This window comes from Asterias amurensis, chromosome 19 (genome assembly GCF_032118995.1).
Source record: "Asterias amurensis chromosome 19, ASM3211899v1".
NCBI classification, from domain to species: Eukaryota; Metazoa; Echinodermata; class Asteroidea; order Forcipulatida; family Asteriidae; genus Asterias; species Asterias amurensis.
Genome location: NC_092666.1, coordinates 2,560,929 through 2,588,137, shown reverse-complemented (window position 1 = coordinate 2,588,137; position 27,209 = coordinate 2,560,929). Strand labels below are relative to the sequence as shown.

The 27,209-nt window shown below is 38.8% G+C and overlaps 1 protein-coding gene across 2 annotated transcripts; it reads left to right on the top strand.

Annotated features, from left to right (window-relative positions):
• Window positions 1–26,855, top strand: LOC139951491 (uncharacterized). Of its 2 annotated transcripts, XM_071950398.1 has the most exons (31): window positions 1–734; window positions 1,183–1,509; window positions 2,181–2,963; window positions 3,465–3,791; window positions 4,025–4,786; window positions 5,487–5,816; window positions 7,272–7,376; window positions 8,093–8,185; window positions 8,650–8,910; window positions 9,094–9,465; window positions 9,563–9,910; window positions 10,607–10,960; window positions 11,596–11,952; window positions 12,285–12,626; window positions 13,544–13,900; window positions 14,643–14,996; window positions 15,617–15,757; window positions 16,024–16,140; window positions 16,598–16,773; window positions 18,073–18,119; window positions 18,901–19,042; window positions 19,465–19,571; window positions 20,373–20,466; window positions 20,928–21,078; window positions 21,588–21,654; window positions 22,130–22,196; window positions 22,660–22,745; window positions 23,616–23,742; window positions 24,365–24,406; window positions 24,523–24,604; window positions 25,420–26,855. In XM_071950398.1, exons 1-31 carry the CDS (start codon window positions 125–127, stop codon window positions 25,482–25,484), a joined length of 7,593 nt encoding a protein of 2,530 aa, XP_071806499.1. In that variant the 5' UTR covers window positions 1–124; the 3' UTR covers window positions 25,485–26,855. The 2 variants fall into 2 exon arrangements, with proteins under 2 accessions (XP_071806499.1, XP_071806500.1); XM_071950399.1 differs by lacking the exon at window positions 22,130–22,196 and having other exon boundaries at window positions 22,683–22,745.
• Window positions 26,856–27,209: the final 354 nt, after the last annotated feature.

Genomic DNA, 27,209 nt, shown 5'->3' with positions numbered 1-27,209 from the left:
TTACCGGTGGACTCTTGGTGACAGCGGTGCCGTTGATGAAAGAAATAAAGAATTGTGCATCCAGGCATCGTTTAGTGGTAGCAGGGTTAATGTCATCAGTAATGGCACCCGAGATACCCCAAGGATGGTACTCGCCCCACAAGTTGTTGAAGATTCGTGTGCAGTGTCCATTGGGCGATACAGTTATATCAATCTGGGTGACTTCAGCAGCACGTGTGTTGCAGACTTTAGTTTCTGTGTCTCGGCAGGATTCACTTGGGCAGTTTGGTTGAAGATGGACTATTCAAAGTTTAATGGGTATCGTCTGAATCCAATTGTTGGTCCTGGTGAAGATGATGGGAAGAGATCAAACTTCAATCTCTGGATCACACACGACTACAAGTATCTGTTCTGTTCAGCGCTTATCAACGATATAACAGTTGTTAGAGGGATCAAAGTCGGTGAAGTCAACGTAACGAACTCGTGGTTTCATGTTTCATGCGTTTTCAACTCAACCAGTACTGTTGACACTGCTGTCGCCAGAATATACATTAACGCAATAGAGAATGATGGGTGGTATATTGACCACTTTGACTTTAGGGCACAGTTGAACAGTTTGGGTCAAAACTTGTCTCTTGGACATTCGATTGGCACACTTCCCCTCGACTCTAAGGTCGCTCTGAGTAACTTAGTGGTAACTGATGGTCCGCTAGAAAATCAGGCGATTCAAGGTCTTTACGCATGTGGATCTCTTGGTAAGTTAATTTCATTAAATTTGAAGAAAGAAAAAACGTAATTATCAGATCAATATTGTTGGTGCTATCCCATCCAGTAACGCTGTTTCTGTTGATCTGTAATTTTGACAAATTTTAGGATTATAAAAAATAATATTTTCAGTTGTCCTAGTTGTACATTTGAAAGACATACAAAGACATGATTAAAAAGGAAACCACGCCGTCCTCCCCTCGCGGAGATTCTTTCCCCACACGACAAAACGTGTACACAGTTATTCTGATAATGCCCTCTTCTGTCCCTCTTCCTCAGCCTATGTTAATTTCTTATGAGGTCATAGAATCTCCGGCGGGCAGATTTCCCTCATTCCCTTTTAATGAACTTCCATTCATTTTTATACAATATCAACATTCAATTGAGAGTCAACTGACGAATACAATATGTATTGTTTTATTCCATGTACGTCATCAGATTGGGACCTGAAACTCCGTAGTCTGGTATGGGCATCAAAGGAAGTCGACCCGGCAACTCTCCAGCTCGTGTGTACAGCAAGTGCCTTAACAGGACCTTCCATCACGTGGAGTATCTACAAATCAAAACTTGGGGTGTTGGATGACGTCACTGGTGACGCAGAGAACGGGGTGCTTATCAAGAACGATCATGCGTCGTCGTGTGTCCTGACGTCTACATTGACTGTTGAGAACTACCGCAAACTAGGTTACACGGGCTCCGTCTTTGTTTGTTCAACCTCGACTCCTTCAAGTGTGTCAAGATTGACAGTTAATATCACCATTCCGGGTAAATGTTTGCTTGGGATATGTCGTGCCCTAATGGAAATGTGTTTTAGTGACAATCCACGATTTGAAACTTCTACTCTAAGAACAAGCTGAAAATTTACAGGACTGCAAAGACGTTTAATATTATGTAGATGTACTATCTGTACCGCTACGTCACAATGTTTTACAACATGGGTTGCATTCTTCAGAACAAGTGTACACCTGGAAATATTCTCGCCTAAACTAAAAGTAATAATATCCAGGCCTGGTAGAATTGTAAAACGTAGCACACCTATGCCGTTCAAAGTACCAGGTCAGAAACAAGACTGTATCAGCAAAAACTTCAATTTGCTACCGCCCTCAGAGAGGTTTTAAAAAAAATATTTTGATAATGGTCACGTCACAATAGGCGTACCTTACATCTGTAAATCTTCTCACGTGAATTGCACTAATTTTTCAAAAGAAAAAGTGAAGGTTAAACGTTAGTCCTTTTTTTACAAGACTACCTTTTAATTTACCCAGCCAGAACAGAACACGAGTACATTACATTATACTCATTGAAAGTCTGTATTATTAATCGGCTAATCGGTTAAAAAAGAAAGATTCTTTAAAATCAGTGTAAAGTTCAAGCAAGTACACTTCAACAACAAAACAATATTTACCTCGTAATTTTTGTTTTTGTTGAAAATCCAGATCAACCTGAGCTGTATGAATGGAGCCTTGGAGACCATGGTACAGTCGACCTTATGAATGGGGATTCCTGCAACAAAGCAGTGTTTACGGACGGGACAATCTACGACGGTTTCACTACCATGACACCTGCACCTCAAGTCGTCGAGGATTCGTGTGCTGTTTTGATGCCGGAATATTCATCTACTATAATCTTAGGCAATTACAAAGATTCATGTGTATCAGACTATAGAATCTGCAAGTCAACTGGGTATACCTGGGCTGTATGGCTTAAAGTTGGAAACAACTATCCATTATATGAATTCCCATATAATATTTTAAGCACAAGGGTTGCTTATGAGAACAGGAAGTTTACTTTTAGACTGTGGATCACGAGAGACTTGAAGTTCTTAGTGTGCGAAGTAAACACGGAAACCCACATCGACAAGTCTCCGTACCGGATTTCAAAGGGTGTGATTGTGACCAGCTTTGTTCAACAAGGATCTTTTGCGGATTGTCCATGGTTCCATGTGGCATGTTCTGTTAACCTAACACATACAGAAGATTTCGGTAGAATTGAAATGTACATCAATGGCGACTGGACCAGTGGGTCTACTGACAATTTCGTGAATGATTTGGATTTTAATGACCCTGAGAAACATTTTCAAATCGGTGACTTGATTCTAGGGGGTATGTACTACTACCCCCGTTTCGTTGAAAGCGTAATTGCTTTTAGTACCTTGGTATTAACGGACGGTTTAATGAGTGATGAGGACATTGGACATCTCTACTCGTGTGGATCGACGGGTAAGTGACTGCTAATAATAACAATTTCCCGCCTTCACAAGTATAGCGTAAAAAACAATTTTTAGGAGTTCATAACACAAAGTGTATGCATCAGGTGGTTATAACGAGGTTTATTATGTATTATACGAGGATGATAAATTAATAGAGGAAACCAGGGTACATAAAGTCAGTTCCAGCAGGAACGTCAGTTATATTAGGCGTCACTCCATATGATTTGCTTTCGCCAAAATGATTGTATCTTAAAGGAAATGATTTATGTGCAAGTTTTACAGCACTCATTTTTTCAGCTGAAAGTCATACGTTTGAGGGGTCGAAGAAAACTTTGTTAGGACTGTGTTACTAATCACAATGCACAAACACAGGAAATTTTGAATAAATTGCTAGTTTTGGCGAAAAAAAGTGCACATCTCATGCATTACATACGAGTTCCATGACATTGTTCGAAACATGCTCAAGAAGAAAACAAATATCACGACTCGGTACTTGTGTAATACTCTACAGAATGGGACCTGAAGCTCCGTAGTCTGATGCGAGTGATGGAGGATGTCAGTCAGTTCGATCTTCAGTTCGTGTGTACAGCTAGTGATTCGACAGGACCCTCCATTGCTTGGCGCGTCTATAAACCAAAACACCAGGTGTTTGATGACGTCACAGATGACGAAGACAAGGGCGTGCAAATCGAGAATAATAACATGTCGTCGTGTGTCCTGACGTCTACATTGACCATCACGAACTACCGGAAACTTGGGTTTTCTGGTTCTGTTTTTACATGCTTAGCCTACTGTTCATCAAACAAAACCTTCGAATCAGCTAACTGGACCGTCGAAGGTAGGCATACTCATAATTGGTACCCGTTCCCAACGCACTTTGTTTGCAAGTGTGGGGGCAGTGGCTACCTTTACGATACTGCTCAAAAACGTAAAGTATTTTAGTTGAATGAATTTCACACTGATTCTGCACGCTGTTAAGCCTTATAAGGGAAATTATATCCAGTATACACCCAGCATTCTGAGCTGTCATAATTTTTACTTTACAATTGTTTTTCTTATTTGTTTCCTCAGATCAACCTAAGTTATACAAGTGGAGCCTTGGTGGCAATGACACAGTTTACCCCACTGGATCCTGCAACGAAGCAGGGTTTGCTGATAATGTAATGTTTGTTTCAGCTGTTGGCTTGAATGCTAGTTTGGTACCTGCACCTCTGGTCGTGGAGGAATCATGCTCTGTCTTGAAACCCGAACACTCATACTTTGATCTTGGTAGTTTCAAGGATACGTGTGTATCGGACTATAGATTCTGTATGTCGACTGGATACACCTGGTCTCTGTGGCTTAAAATTGAATCATATACTCAAAAAAAATTCCCATATAGTGTCGTTAGCACAGAGTATGACAATAATCGACAGTCTAACTTTAGACTCTGGATCACACAGGACTCAAAGTTTATGGTTTGCAGTGCAACAAAGAACAATGGCAATACCAGTATCGTTACCAAATACAGCATATCGAAGGGTTTCAATATCAGTGGCGTAGTTTCGGGGGAAATCTGTAGCGACTGCCCTTGGTTCCACGTTGCATGTGTTGTTGATATCGAAAATGATGTAATCGATACGTATGTCAATGGAGTATTGATTGATAATGGGTTTCATGGTGACTATGACTCGGAACAGTTTTATACTTCTACCCCAAACTTGCATCTTGGGGACGAGCTCGGTGAGTTTGTTATTGTTGGTGAAACCAAGATTGCTTTCAGTAACTTGCTTTTAATGGATGGAAACATCGGTGATGAAGACGTGAGGAAACTGTTTACGTGCGGATCTCTTGGTAAGTAATCAACTACAGGGCGGGGAAGTTGGGCGAATTCGTAGTGCTTCGTATTTTGCTAAGAGCAAAAGTATATATTAAATGTTACTTTCAAATATATGCGCAAAGGTGCTAAGCACAGCAGCCAAATTCAGGAGGGGCAGTAGTGGCGTTCCCCGATTGCACGTCTGGTTGCACCATGATTGTTTGTGTCCTGTTTAAGGTTTAGACCTACCACGTGTCTGTCTGAAAGCAAAAGAGCATTAAAGTGACATTGCAAACAAGTCATAATGAGGACTTATATCTCATTATTTTGAGATAATTTCTGCATGTCAGATAAATTACTGGTATCCGATTTCAGCGTAATAATTTTGACTTGTATCTCAATGTTATTTTGAATTAAATTTCCGGGAGTTTATCAAGTCGCAAAAACTTTGTGCGCAATAGTTGTGTCTACTATTTGCTACAAGAAATTACTGAAGCCACTGAAGCCAATGGAATAGCTTTAACGATTTGTTGCCCTTTTCTAACTCAATTAAAATCCTCAAAATAGTCTACTTCATTTTGTTGATTTTGTCTTCACTACAAATGTTTACATTACGCAAATGTCACGTATTTGGCCGACACTAATCTATTCCGGTATGTTTTTACCATAGCCGGGCTGATGAAATGACATTTCTACGCCAGACAATTCACCAAAATGTATTTTCTCTTAACCCAGATTGGTCTCCAAAAGTTCGCAGCCTCAACGAAGTGACCAAAGGAGTTGACCAATCACATCTCCGGTTCGTGTGCACAGCTAGTGCAAGTTCAGGTCTAGATATTGCATGGCGAATCTATCACTCACAGTGCGACGTCTGGAAAACCCTCCAAAACGGGACAGACGATATAATAGTTATAGAACAGAGCAATGTATCGTCTTGTGTCCGGACGTCTACCTTGACAATACTCAACTATTTGGAGCGATTAATCAGCGGCTCGGTGGTCATGTGTGTGGCTTCCAATCAGGATGCATCTCATAACAAAACAGCTAGCTTCTTAACCAGTCAAAGTAAGCATTGATTACATTAAGAACGTACCTTATATGCATTGACCTAATTAAGCCACCATCTTAGAGGTAAGATGATGATGCGGCGACTGACCAACCTTCTTTTGACCTTTAAGTGAGGGCGTCCTACTCAAATGACATCATTTGCATTTAGGTCTATAGACTGCATGTCTCGCGCGTATTCGAACACCCGTTAATAGAGTGTAGTTCGTCTCCTTTACGCGTTTAAGCAATGCAAGTAGGACCGAAGTGGTCTCAAAAGTGTTCATCAGAATTTCTTTTATGATCTCCCTGCGAACATTAAAATTTAACCAAATGTAAACATTTCACAGCATTTTCTATATTCTTTGTCAAAGTGTCTATGAGCATACTTATGGAAACCGGCGCTATATAAATTATTTTTGTTGCTTGATTGATCGATCGATTTATAATATTATTGTCATCACTATACAAACGGACGAGTGTGACACAAAAGTAAGATTTTGCAAATGTTTTTTTAAATTTATTTTAATTTGTATGCTCTCAATGTCGTTAACATGTTCAACAAGTTGGAGCAACGCAGTCCCAAATACCTCGCAGGAAAATACTATATATGTTAAAGTGCCTTGAGCGTCACTGGGTGACGGACATGCGCGCTATACTTGTATTGACCCATTTCACCTGACGTCATCATCAGAAAAATCTTGAATGCGCCAAACTGGTGGGCAATTTCACTGTGCGTTTTCATATATAACTCTATGCATAGAGTATGCTGTGCGTTATGCAGTGAAGTGCGCATTTTAGGCGACGCGGCGTTAATTCACGTAAACCTAACCGCCCACCAACATGGTGAGCATGGCATCAGTCGCCGCGTGTGACGCGCGTGCAAGGGGTCAATAGACCTTATGCATTGACGTCATCCAGCGGCCATCTTAGTGGAAAAACGGTGACGAAACAATTGAAACGCACAGATTTGTACGCGCGGCGCACAGGATTGGCCAATGAACAACCTTCTTTTGACCTCTAGGTGAGGGCGCCCTACTGAAATGACGTCATGTGCATAAGGTCTATAGACGATATAGACCTATGTTTAAATTCAAACTGCCCCCTTTTGAAAAAACACTGTATACGTCATGTTTCGCCGGGCAAAAAGACGCGTAGTCATGGTAAGATTGCATACACTTTCTAGCTGGCTGCCAAAACACAAAGGTTTTTCCCGGCGGTTTGCGCGCGAATCATGTTATGGTTTTCGAGTGACGTCAGAGGTCACATCGTCTATAAGAAGCCGCTACTATTATTTTTAAAGGGTCTTATTACGTCATAGTGTCGTAACTGCAATGTTGAAAATAACCGACGTATCATAATTTTAACTAAGTAACTTGAACGATGATTGGCACATAAAAAAACATAGTAAACGACCTTTAACAAAATAAGAGGTTTTGGTTGAAATTCCTTTCATTTTCATTGTTTACATCTTAGCTCTTACTCTGGCTGGAATGTCTACGTCACAGAGTACCACTTACGGCAATCTATTTGCGCCACAGAAAGCTATAGATGGCAGTCAAGCATCTTTCAGTCATACGGGTAAGGATTTCACATGAGGCATAGTTTTCTAACCGTCTACTTTACATTGATACATGTCTGAGATCCGTCATACATTTTTTATAAAGGCACATAACGATATTGGTAATTACTCAAAATATTTGTTAGCATAAAAACTTTTGCAAAAATAAATAGTTCATGGCCTGACGTTTCGACCCTAGCAGAGTCTTTCTCGAAGCCTAAATGACAACAAACATGAACAGAAGTGTAACATAAGCAGTGAAGTGGAAATACATGAATGGAGTCAGAAAACACGCAGAAAAAGCAAGGGTGGGCTTTAACAATGAATAGGGAGACACAAATTATGGACGTTGAAGGGAAGAGGCTTTTTTGACCAAGAAAATGGAAACACAAAGAACGATATAAAGGTTGGGAAGGGGGGGGGGAAATTAAATAATTAGTGAATGAGGCAGGCTAAAAAGGGGAATATCTGAGGGAAAAGGGAGACGGCAATTTAAAAGGTTTATTAGTCATTTCTTTCTTGGCTTGGACGTTCAGACCTTGGGTTGAATGGCCTGAAGGCGCCTGATCCATCAGAGTTTCTCCCTGCTCAAACGAACAGTCTCTTGGTGGCTGCCTAGTGTCTCAATGCCCTGTAACCATGTCAGAAATGGAGTGGTTAGTGATACGGGACTGACCTACAGCTAGAGATACACTGCATATGTTTATTTTGTTTTGGGATTTTTTCCGTGTATTAGGGTTACAAGACCCTCATCCATGGTGGAAACTTGACTTGGGCGGTGAACACTGGTTGGGCCAAATCACAGTTCAACTCAGGACACAATGTTGCGGTAAGTGCATGTGTGTCATTCTTTTCACGTGATCGATTTGATGACTAACAGAATATTTTGAAACTTATAACCTTCGACTAAGTATTAATGCTGAGTAAAAAATACCAACATTTTGTCCGAGGCCATGGAGAAATGTTCGTCCCCAGTACATATTCATCAGGGCCTGAATAAGTTATGGAGTTACAAAACTTCATAAGCTTAACAATTTTAATCACATTAATTAATTAGGCATGCAATCTTTTCAAGGAAGCTGTTCTCTGTTTCCCCCCCCCCCCCCAAAAACACACACGCACTGTTTCTATTTTGTCCTCTTTTGCATTGTCATTGTGAATGCCTTTCAGTATTTCAATATAATACTGTTTGCTATAACAACTACAAAGAAACATAATAAGATTACAAGTGAACCAACATTTGGTGGACTTTCAAACAAAAATGTTTTTATTAATGTTGTTGCCATCTTGAAGGCCCCCGCTTTATCGGAGCAACAGTCCGAGCCGGACTTTCCTCGAACTACTTTAACAATCAGCAATGCGGTAAACCAGCCACGTCGGCTCAGAGCTATCCTGGTGCCATAAACGTCTTCCTGTGTGATCCGCCTGTGATGGCAAGATGGGTGAGCATAGACATCGATCCTTCTTATCCGGGCTCTGCCGAGGCGATTTTGCAGCTCGCTGAGGTGTCGTTGGTGGAGTATACATGGGAACGTTACCCTAAGACAACCACAGGTGAGTGAATTTCCATTGTTAACGTAGTTCTGAGCATTCGTGCGTTACCAAGACAATGAATTTTACCTGTCATGTCGGAACGGCTTTTATACAACAACTTCTTTCGACCAACCGAACACATCATCACGCATATTTTTTTGTGAAAAATAATTGACTTTTTTTGTTAAAACTTGTTTGTTGTAGGTACTTTTAAACTTTTTTCAGCAGACGACTCCCGTGTCCTACTTCAAGAAAGCAGGCTAAAAGTTCAGCAATTGGAATCACTCTCGCCATTTGACCAATCAGATGTCAAGATCCAGTGTAAGGTCAGTGCCGTTGTTGCTTCGTTCATCACTTGGCAGGTCTATCGACCAAGATGCAAAGCTTGGGAGAATTTAAGTAACCATACAGATGCTGGTACACGTATTGAAGAGGAGGAGAAACCATTCTGTGACAAAATGTCTACCCTGACTATTTTCAACTTCCGGGAACGAGGTTATGGGGGTTCGGCCATCTTTTGTTCAACCAAAACACCATACGATGCCGCATCGGATTCGGCTCACTTGATGATCCCAGGTGATTATAATTTAAGCAAATAGGATTGTTAGAGTTTATTAACCCATCAATATTAATGCCAAAATAAGATTTCCGCTTGATACCGTTTATATTACAGATAACTTTGGAATCGGTACTGAAGACTGGACGTTGAATGTCGATCTAACACATGTGCCAACGGCCACTAATTCTTCGGATATACAGCTCCGATGTACAGCAAATGCCGTCAGCGGTCCGACCATTGCTTGGCGAGTCTATCACTCCAAATGCGGTATTTGGGAGCGTTTGTTGCGGAGCGAAATGAAGGATGGAGTCTCTATAGAGCAGCGTAGTTTGTCACATTGTGTCGAGGTGTCTGTCCTTACGATAACGAACTACCGTGAGCGGGGTTACAGTGGCTCTGAGGTTGAGTGTTCAGCTTCCACACCAGGAAACGATCATGTGGAAGTAAACTTCAGTACGCCAGGTAGGTATCATTAAAGTGACCATTTCCATTTTAAAATACAAATTCATCTGATGTACCTGTAGTTGTTTTTCTAACAAATTAGTATTTATAAAATTGTTGACGTATTTAATAAATTACGCGTTGCGCACTATCGTTGTTTTTGCGACCTATAAGTATTGCGCATTTTGTATAGATTTAGGAGCTAATTGGACACAAAATGCGCATAAGGTGATAGAAACCACTTTGCCCCATAAACCCAGCTGTCAGATAAATCATCCACTATCTTTACCCAATCACCGCATCATCGCGTCAGACTACAATATACTCAAGTTAGCCAAAAACTTACGCACGCGGATAGTATAGTTGACACATTTGTCTGAGATCCGGGTACTTTAAACTCCTATTTTTAACATCATTTCGGGGTGCTATATTATTAAGTTGATTCAACCTCTTAAATTGCTGTGCCCACGTGTGATGAGCTAAACATTTGTCCAAATGAAGACTAAAAACACACATAGACCTTATCGCAAATACCAATGCGCAAGCGCAGACTGTTGAATGAGGTGCATTGTGGGATAGATATGAATCAAATTTTGCTACCAGCTAGACCACAATGCATCTAATTCCAAGCTTTACGCGCGCGCCCCAGTATTTGCGAAAAGGTCTATGGGGTTTTCAAGTTACTAATAGATTATTGAATGCATTTGATTCTTGTAGAAATTAATAGCGATGAACAAATTGAAGACTGGACTCTCAAACTTCATAGTTTAGAGCGACTCACAGGAAACATCAGTCAATTCGACCTCCAGCTCTCATGTACAGCAAGTGCATCCTCCGGTCCGTCCATAGCTTGGAATGTCTTCTTCCCTGTGTGTAGTGTTTGGTCCACTCCATATAGGGAAAAGGAACTCGGCGTGTTGGTAGAGGAGCGTGCTACATCACCATGCCTGAAGACATCTACATTGACTATCTCGGACTATGCTGAACGTGGTTATCATGGCGCAGTTATAAAGTGCAGAGCAAGTGCCACTAGAATCTCGAAATCATCTTACACAAAAATTACGATACAGGGTAAGATTCGTCAGTGTTCGTTTTGTTCCCTCTTGTCCTTGTTTCGCTGTTTGTTTGATTGTTTGTCTGTATAAGGCCGTTTTCTACAAGCCTCAGCTTACTTTAACAGCCTCATGCTTTCACTCCCCTCTTTCACATAGTATCATTTCTAGTTATTTGTTTGTTATTTGCTTTAACAATATATTAATTTTGTATACTTATTATATAATAATTATGAGCTTTTGAATTTATTTTTTACTTTCTATTTACTTGGGATATTTTCTTAAAATGGTATGGAATCAACGCACAAAAAAATCAAACCTTATCAAAACCAAGTTTTCTCTATGTATTATCTTGACATCAAAAGTTCAATGTAATGGTAAATAAACATAATTAAATAATGTATTAATTGTGTTGATATGCATTTTTTTTTACTAGACCACCAACTTAAGAAATAATGTTTTCATACCGATGTGTGTTAAACACTGAGGTTCGAGTCCCTTTCGAGTAACATGCTTGTGGAATGTTTTCAAAAGACCTGTGAAAGTACTTATAAGTGCTTACAAATACCAGTGTGTGTGTAAGTTTGTTAATAAGTCAAATAACTATTTAAGTTATTTCAACCTTATTGCCTAACTTCTGTTATTGCCTTACAGATTATCATTCTACAGCAGATCCATTATCAAATACGCATATTGATATTCATAGACTGGCACAACTGCCTGTGGGTGTGAATGGTTCAAATCTGCATCTACAGTGTACAAGTTCAATTACAAGAAACCCGATCATTCTGTGGCGAGTCTACCAGTCAAGATGCGGTATTTGGGAGAATTTCAGGATTAACAGAAATGAGGGTGTTACCATTGAGAATAAAGAACTGTCGTCTTGTCTTCAGACGTCGACACTAACTATATTTAGCTATCTACAAGAAGGGTACAATGGCGCAATTATAGAGTGTTCGATGTTTAATACTCGACAATCTGCAAATTATTCGGCAAACTTTACTATCTCAGGTAAGTTTCCATAATGACACTCGCACTGTCTCCAACTTTAGTAACAACGTACTATGTTTATACTGTACTCTAAATAAAATTGAGGTCTGCAGTGTGTAAATCTCTTTTGATTGTTGTTGGTTCTGGAAAGAGTCGGTTGTTTCAGAACCGGTTGATTATACTCCAACATGCAAAGTTTCAAATCCTACTCGAATAATAACAGAGACCACAACGGCTCTTTTAAGAGCCAACACTACCACAAAGAGATTTACACATGGTTGTATCCACAAGTTTACTTATTATTTATAGCTTCTTCCACCTAAATAATGTTGTTTGCTCCCTTCAATCTCCAGAGAACGAGACTAATGGCGACATCGCAATACAGCAAGTAAAGATCGACAGCCTCGTAGAGGTCAACCAAGGGGTCAATCGGTCAAATAAGCAGCTTTTGTGTACTGCCATTGGCTCATCAATTGAATGGCGAGTTTGCACGTCAAACCTGACGTCATTAGTGATCAACGATACATACAGTGATGTGATTATTGAAAGGAACAGGGTGTCATCGTGCGTTTTTTCGTCAACGTTAACCATTTTGAATCACCTCGAACACAGATATGCAGGCTCAGTTGTCATGTGTACAACCTCGATCCCTGCTAACACTGCAAATCATTCAGCCAACTTCACTCTCCCTTCAGGTATCATTGTTTCTTTTGAGATTTCAATTAGTGCATGCCATTATTTTTATGTAGGTTTTTAAAGCCATTATACACTTTCAGTAAACAGTATTGTCCAAGTCCCACACTTCGTGTATCACAACTTATATATAAAATAACAATCCTGTGGAAATTTAGGCTCAATCGGACATCGGAGTCGGGAGAAAATAACGGGAAAACCCTCTCCTGTTTTCGCGCGTTTCGCTGTGTCATGACATGTGTTTATAACAAATCCGTAATTCTCGTTAACGAGAATTTATATTGTTTTACCGTTTTCTCAAAGAGTAAAGCATTTCATGGACTAATATTTCAAGAGAAGTCTTTCACCATTACCTTCTGTAAACCCTGTAAATTATTTGTAAATCTGTGAACTTTTTTTTTTTTTTTTCTGTACCGAAAGGGTCCAATGGCTTTAAGTTTCATTGTTGTTGCTTATCGTATGGTGTGCTTTGTGTTTGTGCTAAAACTGACGCATCAAATTAACCCTTTGCGCTGCATATGATGTCATCATATGTCGCGATCTCGGAAGTAACAAATTGATGACAAAAAGAGAAAGCTGAAAACTGAATGCGCGGCGCATTTGATGACCCAATAGGGGCGCTCTTCTCAAATGGGTATGATGATTATGAAGTTAGGGGCTTAAACTACTTGTGTTGATTGTCGATGTCTACGATGTTCGTGTTAAATTCTTCTGCTGTTTCGTTTCTCTACGTTATCGTACATGAAAATGAGTGCTTATTTGTGCTTATTTACATGCCAAGTCTTGTGATCTCATTTAGTCATGTTTTAGACCGCAACCTGCCAAGTTGTGTGATCTCATCCAACCCTGTTTGGGACCGCAATGATAGCTTTCATAAGAAGAAAATGTGTTTTAGCAATGAACTGTTTACTTTTTTCAGTGGAGGAAGTGGAAGTCCAAAACATTGAAGAAATGAACTGCACTTCATTGGAACTCGTACAATTGGATGCGTCTGCAAATTCGTCAGATGGTCAGTTCGTATGCACAGTGCAAGGCAACGCAAACATATCCCACTCGTGGCATGTCACTCGGTCAAAGTGTGGTCACTTGGATGTTGTCGACTTAGAAGCAAGTATTAGAATAAACGCACAGAAGAGAAGGTTGTCAGAGTATATGCAGAACTCTACAATGACGATGACGAATTATTCCAATGAAGGATTTGATTGGTCAGTTATCACCTGTTCCACCTTTGACCCCTGGACAGGCACGAATTGCTCCATAAATTTAACAATTACAGGTATGTTGAACAATAGAATGCTCTTTCTTAAAGGGTCTGTGTACTTTTTGTAGGACAAAAAACACAATGTCCACAGAATTACATTAAACTTACATAGTTTGAAGATAGTGGTGTTAGAAAGCTTCCCTGAAAATTTTACTTGCTGAGGTACTGTAGTTTTTTTGCAAACTACTCGCGTTCTACTACGCTCTTCTCTTATTTTCTTAATGCTTTGTTCCACCATTGGGTACAAACTGCTCCACAATCGGGTGCAATTTGCTCCACATAGGGTGCAAACTGCTCTCCTACTATTACTCGCTTGTTCAGAAATTAAGGAACTAATTGCTTATCAGTCAGTTGAAAAAGCTCCACAGTTTGGTGCAAATTGCTTCACCTGAAGGTACAAACTTCTCCCGTTTCCGTACTCCAAATTGCTCCACAATCAGTAAAAAAACTGCTCCACAATCAGGTGCAATTTGTTCCACATGGGTCGCAAACTGGGCTCCTACTACTACTGGCTTGTTACTGCTCTGATCCAAAATGAGGAACAAATTTTACTTCAGTTTAAAAAGCTCCACAATCGTGTGCAAATTGCACAACACGAAGGTGCAAACTACTCATCATGTGCTACTCTCTCTTTATATATGTATCTTTTTTCTTCTTTTTTTAAACATTTTTACTCAGTGCTCAAAAGTGATCGATGAAGTAATTATATAGAAATGTCTGCTTAGTCAGATCAAACACAATGTTTTTCCCCTAACAGGAGCGGTTGACGCAAGTCTAAAAAGCACTTCGGAAGGCCTCAGTCTGACCGAAGTCATTAAAGGATTTGATCAATCATACCTTCGCCTTGCGTGTAATGCAAGCACTGATTCAAACGTTTTGGGGTTCAGGTGGGAAGTTTATCAGCCAGCTTGCCGATTGCAGACAGCCTTGCTCAGCTTACCCGACACCGGAGTGCACATACAAGAGGCGCAAGTGTCGCCTTGTGTACGTTCATCTATGTTGGATATATCAGACTACCGGGAACGAGGTTATGGTGGCTCCACTATAGTGTGCAGATCGACCTCTGCGGATAATAGTTCCATTGGTTATTCGGCTAATTTTACCGTTCAAGGTTGTATAAACAATTATGTCAGATGCAGTTAATTTTGGCAAACTGTACCCCCTTTTTTTTTCTTCAAATGCCAAGTGCATAATGTAACTACAACAAGAGTGTTGTAATAAATAGCTTGTGTTTCGTGAGTCAAACATATCATATGCCAGTATTTCCAGTAGCTTATTTTGTTACAGTAAGGGGTATACAAGTTCCATCCTGGAGAACGATGTGTTTTTTAGTCATAATTATTATCAATAACTCTAGGGGCTTTCTTTTTTTCCCATTTTGCTTTGCCTGACCTGTAACCTCTGGTGTCTTTGTCTACAAACCAAGTTAAGAATTTTAGAAATGTAAAACTACACTTTCAATGATAAGCTTTTTTCAAACAAAATTTAATGGCGGTGCACAATTTTATGACAGTGCAAATCCCTATATAATACCACAGACCTGAGTTATTAACATGTTACCGTCATTGGCCTCTTTAAGTCCCAACTACTTGGTTTAGTCTTATCTAAAAAACGGTGCTCAAAGCACAGCAATATATGTTTGTGTCAATTTCGGCATGTTTAACAACCACCAGTTTGGACAATATTCTTTATGACTAATGATGTTCTTATCTGTCTTAACATACGCAACAGATTTTTCAAACGGTGGAGTATTCCACTCAAGTGATAACATCACTGACTCAAATGACCTTCATGTTTTCAATAACTTGGAAACAACAGATCGTGACAGAGATATCTGTGGGGCTTCGAGAACCTACGACGACGAAGAAAGAGGTTTGTGATGGCAATGGAAAAGTTTTTGAGGAAAATGTTTGTGAGGAAAATGTAATTATGACACTGCAAACATTCTGGCAAAAGCCAATAATATTCCCACGTGGATCCCAGCGGAATCCCAAACGAACCCTGTTGAGATTCCACCGGGAATCCCGGCAAATTTTTCTACAAAGTAATAACTCATAATACTCTAGCAAATGTATTTGTTTACTCTCTACTGCATTTATACAACTAATAGTAAAATGATTGATTGTTTTGTCCCACAGTTAAAACAGTCTTTGTCATGAACGCTGATGCAGGTGAATACGCCAATATTGATACGGAACTTGACAATCAGGTCTATTCCGTCAAAATACCAAGTATTGAATCGTCGGACGGTAACCGTAAGTTATAAATCTCGCTTCTAATAAGACAAACAAATCACTGAAGCGTTGAGATGTGGTCTATGACCTGCTCTGAAATTATGGAAGCACGAGAGGGACAGGGGAACATCATTACGGGAAAGCACTATGAGAGAATTTCAGAATTTGCAAACCAAACAAATTAAAGACACTTTCACCTAGTGGTTGTGGTTTGGTCATTAAACTCAATGGATGAGCATTTACTCTTCATTTTCCAATTAGCAGCGCAGCCTTAATGGTTTGTGCATGATTTAACCATGTCAACCGTCTGGAAAAGGAATTGCATGAAGATAACAGGTGCAAGTTGCCGGACAAAAATGACGTTTAGTTTGAGCCCCTTTCTTTTAGTGGAGCTTTTCTGTAATGTGCACAACCTTTATTTCTTTCTCGATATGCTTTCCTTCAACTTTTTAATTACTCTCTTTTGGTTTTTTTTAAGTGATCGCTGTCATAAGCGTCTACAAGTCGAGCAGTAATTTCTCAGGGTCAAACGGTGCAGAAAAACCGCTGACTTTCGGGAGCAGAATTATCGAAGTGACTGTGTTTAACGAACAGGGATCTAAAATCACCAACTTCAGTAATGCACATGTTAGCTTAACATTTCCCGTTCTGGGGGTAAGTTGATCTTATAAATTGTTAGTCTTGCATCGGAGATAAATAATATTATTGGTTTTCCCCTTACACTGATGTATATTAAACACTTGGTACTTTCTAGAGTTATGTGTTATCTCGTGTTATCTTTTGGAGTATTTTTCCCCCCGACAACAATTGATCTGAGCAAACAAGGTGTAATTGCACATTGTTATTTTATCTGACAAACAAATGATGGCAATGGGGGTTGTACATAGTGATGAAAATATTAACGCTCTTCAAAACTGTCAAAACTCCAAAGGGAGCCATAAAGCTGTAGCAGTTGTCAATGTGAATTGGTAGGGTTGGTGAAAGTATGTTTTATTTGAAAACCAAGCCACTGTTAGAAAACGGGCGTACTCAATCATTCATGTTCAACTTCAGCTCTCTTCCCCTGAATAATTTTGACAGCACACAGCTGAACAAATGACCTTATTATACTTTGACGTGTCTACACTTACATGTTAGAGATAGAACAATGTTGAAACAATTGAAACACAAAACGCACAATGGATGGGCCAATGATCTGTGAGGAGCCTTCCTTTGACCACCATTAAGGTCTAATACTTAGTTTATCAACAGATGTTGTTTAGAGAAAAACAAGGCGTAATTGCTATTTTGTATTCCATGTAATGCGCAGTAGAGTATATTTATATAGTTTTCTGCGCAATAGAAATGTCCGTATTATTATTATTATTATTATTATTATTATTATTATTATTATTATTATTATCCTCATCCTCATCCTCACCCTCACCCTCATCCTCACCCTCACCCTCACCCTCACCCTCACCCTCACCCTCACCCTCACCCTCACCCTCACCCTCACCCTCACCCTCACCCTCACCCTCACCCTCACCCTCACCCTCACCCTCACCCTCACCCTCACCCTCACCCTCACCCTCACCCTCACCCTCACCCTCACCCTCACCCTCACCCTCACCCTCACCCTCACCCTCACCCTCACCCTCACCCTCACCCTCACCCTCACCCTCACCCTCACCCTCACCCTCACCCTCATCCTCATCCTCATCCTCATCCTCATCCTCATCCTCATCCTCATCCTCATCCTCATCCTCATCCTCATCATCATCATCATCATCATCATCATCATCATCATCATCATCATCATCATCATCATCATCATCATCATCATCATCATCATCATCATCATCATCATCATCATCATCATCATCATCATCATCCTCATCATTATCATTATCATTATCATAATTCAGAGAGGAGTATTACTTTTTAATTGTAAACTAATTTTGCTTTTTGCAGATGCCTGGGTACGAGCCGGTGTGTTCGTTTAGTTCGGGAATGGACAAGTAAGTTGTTTACAATTTATACATAACCATACACGAAATGTGGCAGTGGCAGTATTGGTAATTACTCAAAATAGCTATAAGCATAGAACCTTACTAGTTAGCAAGAAAATTTGAGCTACTGATATTTAAAAAAAAAACGTGAGAAACAGCTCCCTCTCGAGCTAAAATTTTAACTGGTTTGTCACTTTATGCATATGTTGAGATACACCAAGTGAGAAGACTGATCTTTAGAATCAAAAAGTAAGGTTATACCCATTAAATTTAATGAAAAGAGTGCTGCTTAACAACTATATCTTAAAGTTTTCACCGTCTATTATTCCGTGTAGCTTTTAACAGAGAAAGTGCACTTTATTTTGTCCCGGGTAATCTTAATTACCTAACGTGTAGGGAGCACTCGTGCAGGTCCATACTCTCCCTTTTTTGGCCTGCTTAGGTTTTACTCTTTTACTTCTACCATTTTTCTTTGTGTCTGTGGTACACATTTTATTCGAGAATAGTGGTATGAAATAATTGATGAATTGAATAAAATAAAAATAACATTGAAATACTAAACCTACTGATTTGGTTCGCTTTTGGGCAATCCCTAGGTCTTTTGTTTGCTTTTTATGTTTTAATACGTCTCTAATTGTTTTCCATATGTTTCTCTATCATATATTTCGAGTTTTCGTTTCTTAGTGTTTTTGATAATTTGAAAGCCTGAACGATTAAGTACGAAAAATAAATAATATATGGTTATTTATGGTCATGCAGCTTGTTTTTTTTTATTACTTCTTTCATGCAGTGATTGGGCAACTGATGGGTGTGTAATTTCGAATTTCAACGGGTACGATAACTCTTATTGGAGCAAAGGCAATGGCAGCGTTAACATAACATGCAGTTGTGATCACCTCACACATTTTGCTGTATTGCTGCGGCTTGGTGAGGTAAGTTAAGACAGATTATGAACTTTATAGTTAGCCTAAGACGTCAGTGGTCAAAAGTGGATGAAGGTGTAACGAACTCGCAGTACGCCATATCAAGTTGGTTTTATTATGCTTACAATTTACTACAGGGTCAAATCACTGACGTCATGGGCTAATACTATAATGACTATACTAGTTCAATCATGAAAAGGGGCGATAATATTGAAGAAGAAAACAAGAACACAATTACCAGGTTGAGAATTTGTAAATTGTTGGATCACTACAAATTTCTAAGTTACCAACAGTTTTTGTTACCACATGATCTTGTACGCCCTCTCACGGATGCATGCTCAGAGTTGTGTACTAAGTAAAAATTTTAATTTGCTGCCACCTAGCGTTATACAGTCTCACTTTCCGTCTCACTTCAAATGGTGTTTGTGCAGGTTGAGGAAACATTTGACACGTACGTGTTGGATGTCCTGACTAAAATCGGACTGGCACTCTCCATTGTGTGTCTTGCTGTGACTTTGATGGCATACACATTGCTTCGGTAAGTATTGACCTAGACTGGTCCCCTGTCATAATCCGAAAGGTTACAGTCGACAGGTGTTGTTTTATGCATACAACTATACGTAAGATTTAACTGTGAATCTCATGAAGGCCATGTGAAATAATGCGAGGTCAAAGGTGATCACGGGGTGGGCTCAACAGGCTGCAGACCTCGCGTAATAGGCCTTTCTTTCGTTGATAAACAAACCGCCTTGGTTGGCATGGTCGGCCGCAGGTTGGTAAACCACTAAATTGCAAAAACAGATGTTTTTACAAACTTCAACATTTTCTGCAAACTTTCAATTGAATAAAATACCTCTCATAGTTAGTTATTTTGTTTTAAACACAATCAAAAAATGTTTTTACATTGTTACAAAAAAGGCGATCTTTTCTTGATTTGCACGTATGGCTTTCCATAGTTTTCCAATCTGGGATGGAAAAAACTCGATCTGTGACGTTGCACAAGAAAGGTCTATTCACGAGCCTCGAAGTCTGACGTCAGATGTTCAGGCTAATATTGACCTCATACACTACCACAAGAGGGCTCTCTCATGAGAGAAGTGGGTACAATTTAGTGAGGATACTTTCAGGAGATTTTAATGTACTTTGTCAGCTGTTGATAGTATAAATTAGACTGAGAAAACTGTCTTTCGAAATAAAATGATTTGGATAATGTATCACTTCCAAACAGAGATACAGAATGGTTTACAAATTTGTTGGTTTGTTTGATTAGATTGTTTGTTTGATCTCATTAACTGATGGTCGTCATATTTGTCGTTTGTTTTTTTGTTATTTGTAACAGACTGACGAGCATCCGGATAGTTACCCACGCTAACTTGGCCTTTGCATTGATGGTCTCTGATGTTATCTTCTTTTTTATCGACACCCAAAATGTGGTAAGACTCTTTCATAAATAAGTTTGCCAACCTAGGACCGGAAACTCACTTGAACTTGTTGTGCCAATTATTTGGTTAATTACTTATTTTAATTTTTATTTTATTTCATAAAACGGGCTAGACATGTTTTGTGAAATTTAAGAAACTAAATGTGGCTTATGTGCCTGTGTCAAATGGAATGGCCTAGGTCTGCAGAGTTTTTGTTCCCATATGGAAAACAAACTTGTGCTGGAGTTGGAGGATTCGAAAGAGAGCGCTGCCAGAAGAACTTTGAACACATAATCGTCAAATGTTGGGACACAGAATCTCCCGGGGGGGGGGGGGGGGGTTACTCACCAAATTTGCCACACCAATGTAAAGAGGTTTCCAATCAATTGTTACGATTATGCTTTCTATCTGATCAGTGTGTATAATAATCTTCTTAACGCAAATTTGTTCACTTCTAACTTTGCCAAATTCAGGTTGGCTGCACCTTAGTCGCCATCTTGCTTCACTTCTTCTTGCTGGCTGCTTTCACTTGGATGGCGCTAGAGGGCGCTTTTCTGTACATCAAAGTCAACCCAACATTCCCATGGAGAATTCGACTTCCCATTTGGCTTCTCATTGGCTGGGGTGAATATTTTCCTAAAGCTCGACTCCTTCCAACAAACACGTTGTCTAACATCACCACAACCAGAATCTGTTTAGTAAAAATTAGCTATGGAGCTCGTTTGCCGGCCCAATAAGACAAGAGAAAATGGACTGGCAATGAGTTTTAAAATAATCCAATATCAATGAATATCTTTCGATTTTTCTGAAATGTAGTACCTTTGTTGAAAAAAGAAATCACTCAAAAAACATGCTGTTGGTGCTGCTGCTTAACTTTAATTTTTTTTCTAAATCAACTTCAAACAGAAACATACCAGCCGTCGATTTCACCAAACTCTTCCTAACTTAAGATTAATCTTAGGACTTAGGGCGAGTCCCAACCTTGCACTGTAGCATGCAGACCTTAAGATTAATCCTAATTTAGGACGAGTTACTCGTCCTAACTCGAGATAGGATTAATCCTAGCGTTTCGTGAAATCGGATGCAGGATCTTAAAATGTTCGAGTATAATATCTCAATCATTATTACCACAGGTTTCCCACTTGGTGTTGTGGTTATCTCAGCTGCTGTGAATTTCGGAGGCTATGCTGGTAATGACAGGTAATTTTGCTTATTAAAGTATGATAAAGGTATCAGTTTGAAAGAACAAATTTTTGATGTTATAGTTCAATTCAATTCACCCTATACTGGTGGCATCATATTTTACTGCTTGGCTGGAGTGTTGTATTGGTGTGTACTGTTTTTTTTTTTTTTTCTCTCTTTTTTTTCAATTCAAAACTTACACTTATTTCCATACTTCATGAAAACAGAGTACAAACAGTTTTTTTTTAAGGAATACCAATAAACATAACTATTAAATGAGGCTGAGAAAAATAAAATGGAGGCATCAGTTGAAAAGAGAAACAATGCTACCCTGTTCTTCAGCAAAGTGGTAACACACTTTGACGTCATCAAGTACTAGGCTCTAAACAGGCATGAACAGACCTAGCCTGCGAGTTGGAGTAATTTTACGTATTCTGTCTGACCCCTTTTGTCTGATGAGGTTTTTTTTTTTTTTTCTTTTTTTTTTTTACAGATGCTGGTTATCATATGATGACGGATTTGTCTGGGCATTCCTTGCTCCAGTTATAACCATCATACTTGTGAGTATAGTCTCTAGCATTATCTTCTATTCCTTGTTACTACTGAATTTTAAGTTTAAATCCAATTTTCCCTGAATTCTAAGTGAATAGCTTCAGAAACATAGCTGAAAGCTTGGTTGGCCAAGGCAGGGTCGTTTATCCGCTGGATTTGTTAGAACATAGACTACTCCGCTGTCTTTAAAGGGAATTCCATAATGCCTCGCACACAGACAAACCTTGGTCTGTGATATAGTAATATAATTGACTGACACACCTGATGACACCATCCAAGCAAATTATTCACATATCCCACCTGGATTTGGTGAATTACACTCTCTAGACTATCTGAAAGGCATCGTGATTGCTTGAATCTGGTGCTTGAATAAGTATTGTATTTACTTGTTTAATCTCGTCATATAGAACAGAGACGAAAGTGTTTTTACAGATGTTCCAGTATTTAAACACACTTGTATGTTTCTATCAGGTTAATACTTTTGTCTTGATAAGGCTGGTCTCCATTTTCTTCTCGCTGAAGGCTAACAAAAAAAAAAGTGATGCAAAGAAGTTAAAGTAAGTGATTTCAAACTTTTCTGGTTCCCAAACAATTTGGTTTACGAAACTATTTTTGTGTTGGTTAAGGCAGTGAACACTATTGGTAATTACTCAAAATAATTATTAGCATTAAACCTCACTTGGTAAATAGTAATGGGGAGAGGTTGGTAGTATAAAACATTGTGAGAACGGCTCCCTCTGAAGTGGAGTACTTTTCGAGATAGAAGTAATTTTCCACGAATTTGATTTCGAGACCTCAAGTTTAGAACTTGAGGTCTCGAAATCAACCATCTTAACGCACACAACTTCGTGTGACTAGGGTGTTTTCTTCTTTCATTATTATCTCGCAACTTTGATGACCGATTGAGCTCAAGTTTTCACAGGTTAGTTATTTTATGCGTATGTTGAGATATACCAACTGTGAAGGCTAGTCTTTGACAATTACCAATAGTGTCCACTGCCTTTATGTTAAACTACGTAGTAATCATTTGTACAAAACATTTAATCATCAATGGGGGACAACAACTCAGGAAAGGTATTAGTTTGGTTATCATTATTAAAATTAATTTAAATGAGACTTTTGGTCAAAGCCTTATACAACAGCTTTTTATAGCATAAAGCATTTGAGAAAGATTTTATTTCGAAGTGATGTTATCATAACTATTCGCTCTGTACTGTTCACAGAAGCTCGTCAGAATCTATAATTTGAGGTTTTATCAACAGGTGGACATACCACCATTGCAATCACTTTCCTAAAAACCTGGATTCAGGTGTTATCAATAGGTAGACAACCACCATTGTAATGTACTTTCATAAGATCTAGATCCTAATTTCAGCCCCTTCATCATAAAATCTCACCTTGTAAACTAAGTTATTTTTCTTTTGTAGATCTGGACTTCGACTTGCCATCGTTCTGGAGCCTCTTCTTGGATTACCGTGGGTTCTTGGACTCTTCTACACTGGGAAAGAAACTGTCGTCTTTGCTTATGCATTTGTACTCTTTAACAGTTTCCAGGTATAGTCCCTGTCACTTCTTCTCTGAGTTCGTGTTATCAACCTTATGATATTGTTCAGCGCATTTTGTCTAAACAATTTTGTTTTAAATATTTTCAATGTCGACGACGAATAATATTCTTGTCTTTTTTCCCATTTTGTTCGGTGGGGGAGGGTTGCAATAAGTGTCCAATAGTATGAAGTTGTAATGAATCAGAAAAATCATGAACTTTTGAGACCAAACAATTGTGACCGTTTGTGAAGCTTCACAGCAGTATACTTAGAAAATCCATTGTAGGCCTATAGCCAAGGACTTTTAATCGCCAAATTGCTTCCTTGTCCATTCCAGATCTTCTTTCGGGGGGGGGGGGGGTTGAGGGGAGGGGGTAAATAACTGTCCAAAAGAATGGAGTTGTATTTATTCAAAACATCATGAACATAATGACCCAATAATTGAGACCGTTTGTGAAGCTTTACAGCCGTATTTTTAGAAAATCCATTCTATAGCCAAGGAATTTTGGGACGTCAAACAGACATTGTATCTTTCATATAGAAGTTACTGTCGCTTGAAATGTGATTTTTGAATCTTGTTTAGATTGTTGTTTTTTAATTGATTTATATCATTTTGGTTTTGTTTTCTCCAGGGAGTCTTCGTGTTTCTTGGACAATGTGTTTTCGACCAAGAGGTAGGTTTTTTAGTTCTCTTGTTGTGGTTTCCTGTGCAGCGTTTCGAGATTTATATGCAAAATACCTGACTGAAAAATATTAATGATATTATTAAATTTGTTAATTTATTGAACAGGTGATGAATTCATTCAAATCTCGATCCTCCAAGGTGGAGACCGTCAGTATCCCTCAAGACTCGACGTCTTTCACTCTGACCAGTAAGTACTCCTTGGATTATTAACTCTCTTAATAGCTATCAAGTCATTGCTTCTCACTAACCCTATAAGTAAATGGACATTTTGAGTTATCTTGTTCATATCGTTTGTTCAAACAAGCTTCAAGCATCTTAGCATCAAGATGTTTGTACTGTGTGAATGCTCCAATAAAGAGTTTCTGAGTTTGGCCTCCAAAAAACTAGGAGTACACACATGAACATCCTTTCCACTGAACGAGTGTGTTGACATTGATTTACCTTGCTAACTCATAAACCTGCGATGGGTAGTCAGTTACTTTTCCTGGGGCATTCAGTATTGCCACTGGCTGGTGCTTGATCCAATTAAAACCACTGTTTGTAAGAGTAATTACATGGAGATAACAGGTGTAAGTTGACTAATAAAAAGGATGTGCCCGTTTAGCCATTTTCGAAGCATTCCTTTTATTTGCCGTTTTATGCCAAACTGTGCATGATACAGTTCATCACGAATACCTCTTTAGTCTACCATTTTGTAAAACAAGCGTACAAGAACAGTTCCCCCGAATTGCATCTCGTTGCTTGCCATTTCGCAAAGCCTGCGTCGTTGTGAGTCATCATCTGTGTCCGAGGCTCAGTTTCATTAAGCTTTTAAGCAGATAATTTTGCTCAGCAAATGTCGTTGCTACACAAGAATTGAGTGGTTCCAGTCACGAAAATAAAAACTGTATGGTATTTTGGCTAGTAACCTGTTTTTTGCTAAGCCAAAAAAATTCTGTGCTTCTAGCGAGTTTTGAATATGCTTAATGAAAATGAGTTCTGGTTCGCTGTTTTCCTTTGTAGGCAAGCAAACCACCATGGAGCCGACTTCCACGTGGACTAAGGAAAGTGGGCACAAATCACTTTGAGGGGAATGCGAAGGCATTATAGTTGAAGCTGTAACCCCGCCTTGGATATTATTTAAGATCGTTAATTTAAACATTGGTTCTCATTTGACCAACAAAAGTTAATCGAAGGCGACGTTTGGAAAAAGTTGTAATGATGTTGAGCTCTTAAAAAGAGGCCTTGGGCCGTTTCGTGTATTTTGTTGTTCATTCGCACTGAATTCATTTTTACGCACTTCAATTTAATTTTATTGTCTTATTTCGCACCTTTTCATCTTTTTTTTCACTTTAATTGAGAATGTTGCTAAAATGTACAATAATATTAAACGTTTTACCTTTAATTGTTTGCTAAGCATTTACACAGCCGAGTGTAAAAAAGTGGAGCGGTCATAAATAAAAGAAAACAGCAGTCCAGATTTGGTCCAAACCTGTTTGTATTTCTGGAAAGACAGAGAATTTTTAATCCTCCTGAAATATAACAGGGAGATTTCAAGTACAGATTGAGAGAAAATAAACTGTTGGTCTACCTAAACTCCAACAAATTGACCATACAAACTTACTTTGTTAAAAAGCACTTCAGCTGTTGATAATGTTTAGCATTTTAATAAATATTACCCTGGATGGAAACATGGTCTTGGGGATAAATATTTTAAGAAAATCAATCTGAGAAACGTTTCAGCATGAAACATTTCACAGATTGTGTATTTCAATTATGGATTACGGAGTGGACATTTCCCCCAGATGTTCTGCAATATCTCAAAAACGCTACCATTATTTGAAATGAAATGCTCACAGGTTAGTTCTTGGTTTAAATCTTAACTTATAATGGATTAAGGCAATGGAACTATGTAAAATACCAAATGTGTATCTCTGTGCCTTTATAAAAACATAATATTAATTTGTACTAACAGTTCTATGACACTTTAACAACTCCAGACGGTGCAATCGGTTCTAAACTTTAGACGCGAGATTGCCTTGATGTTTTCAATATTATGCTTTTAACTAACTCACCTTTTACACTTATTTTTTAGAATGTTTTCAATTTTTATTTTGAGTGATAGTTTTACATAATAAGCTGTTGTGATTAAAACAAGACCAGTTAGAGAATGCGCCAAGAAAGGTAATTCAAGTACAATGCAAGTGAAACTATAGAGAATGTGCTTTTTATGCCGTTGACGGGCTCTATGATTTCTGTGACGCTAGGTGGCAGCAGACTTACTCAGATCGGTAATGTGCCCATGCTCAGAACAGCATTAACAATGTAAATTTAGCTGGTGGGTCTGCTGCCACCTAGCGTTCCAAGGAACCTATTCAGCTGACGGTTTATGATCAGCGGAGTGTGATTTAAACAATTTTTCCCCGATTTTCGTCGAGTGAAACATCTTGTTAAATTAGAAAGGTATAATGAACAAATAAATTAAAATATGTGAATTAAAATCCATAATCTCTGTTATAATATTGTTACTGCAGAACATTGATGTATGGGCCATTGGGAAGTGATTACATTTTTTATAACACTGTGTATTCTGAAGAATTTTGATAAATTTATTATGCAGATAACAGTTGATCTTTATTCACATTTTATCCAAACAAATAGTTACACTGCCTACAGAGAAAAAACAAACATTAGACTTGACTAAGTCTGCTAGGCATACCGCTTTATATCAATGTTTTCCAATGAAACAGCACAAAGTTTAAAGCCATTGGATACTTTCGGTACAGAACAATTTTTTAAAAGTTCACAGATTT

Coding starts and splice junctions, on each gene's coding strand:
- LOC139951491 (XM_071950398.1), top strand. CDS start 125: ATGGTACTCGCCCCACAAGTTGTTGAAGATTCGTGTGCAGTGTCCATT. Junction 8,911..9,093: donor TTACCCTAAGACAACCACAG/GTGAGTGAATTT, acceptor TGTTTGTTGTAG/GTACTTTTAAACTTTTTTCA. Junction 21,655..22,129: donor GGCTATGCTGGTAATGACAG/GTAATTTTGCTT, acceptor TTTTTTTTACAG/ATGCTGGTTATCATATGATG.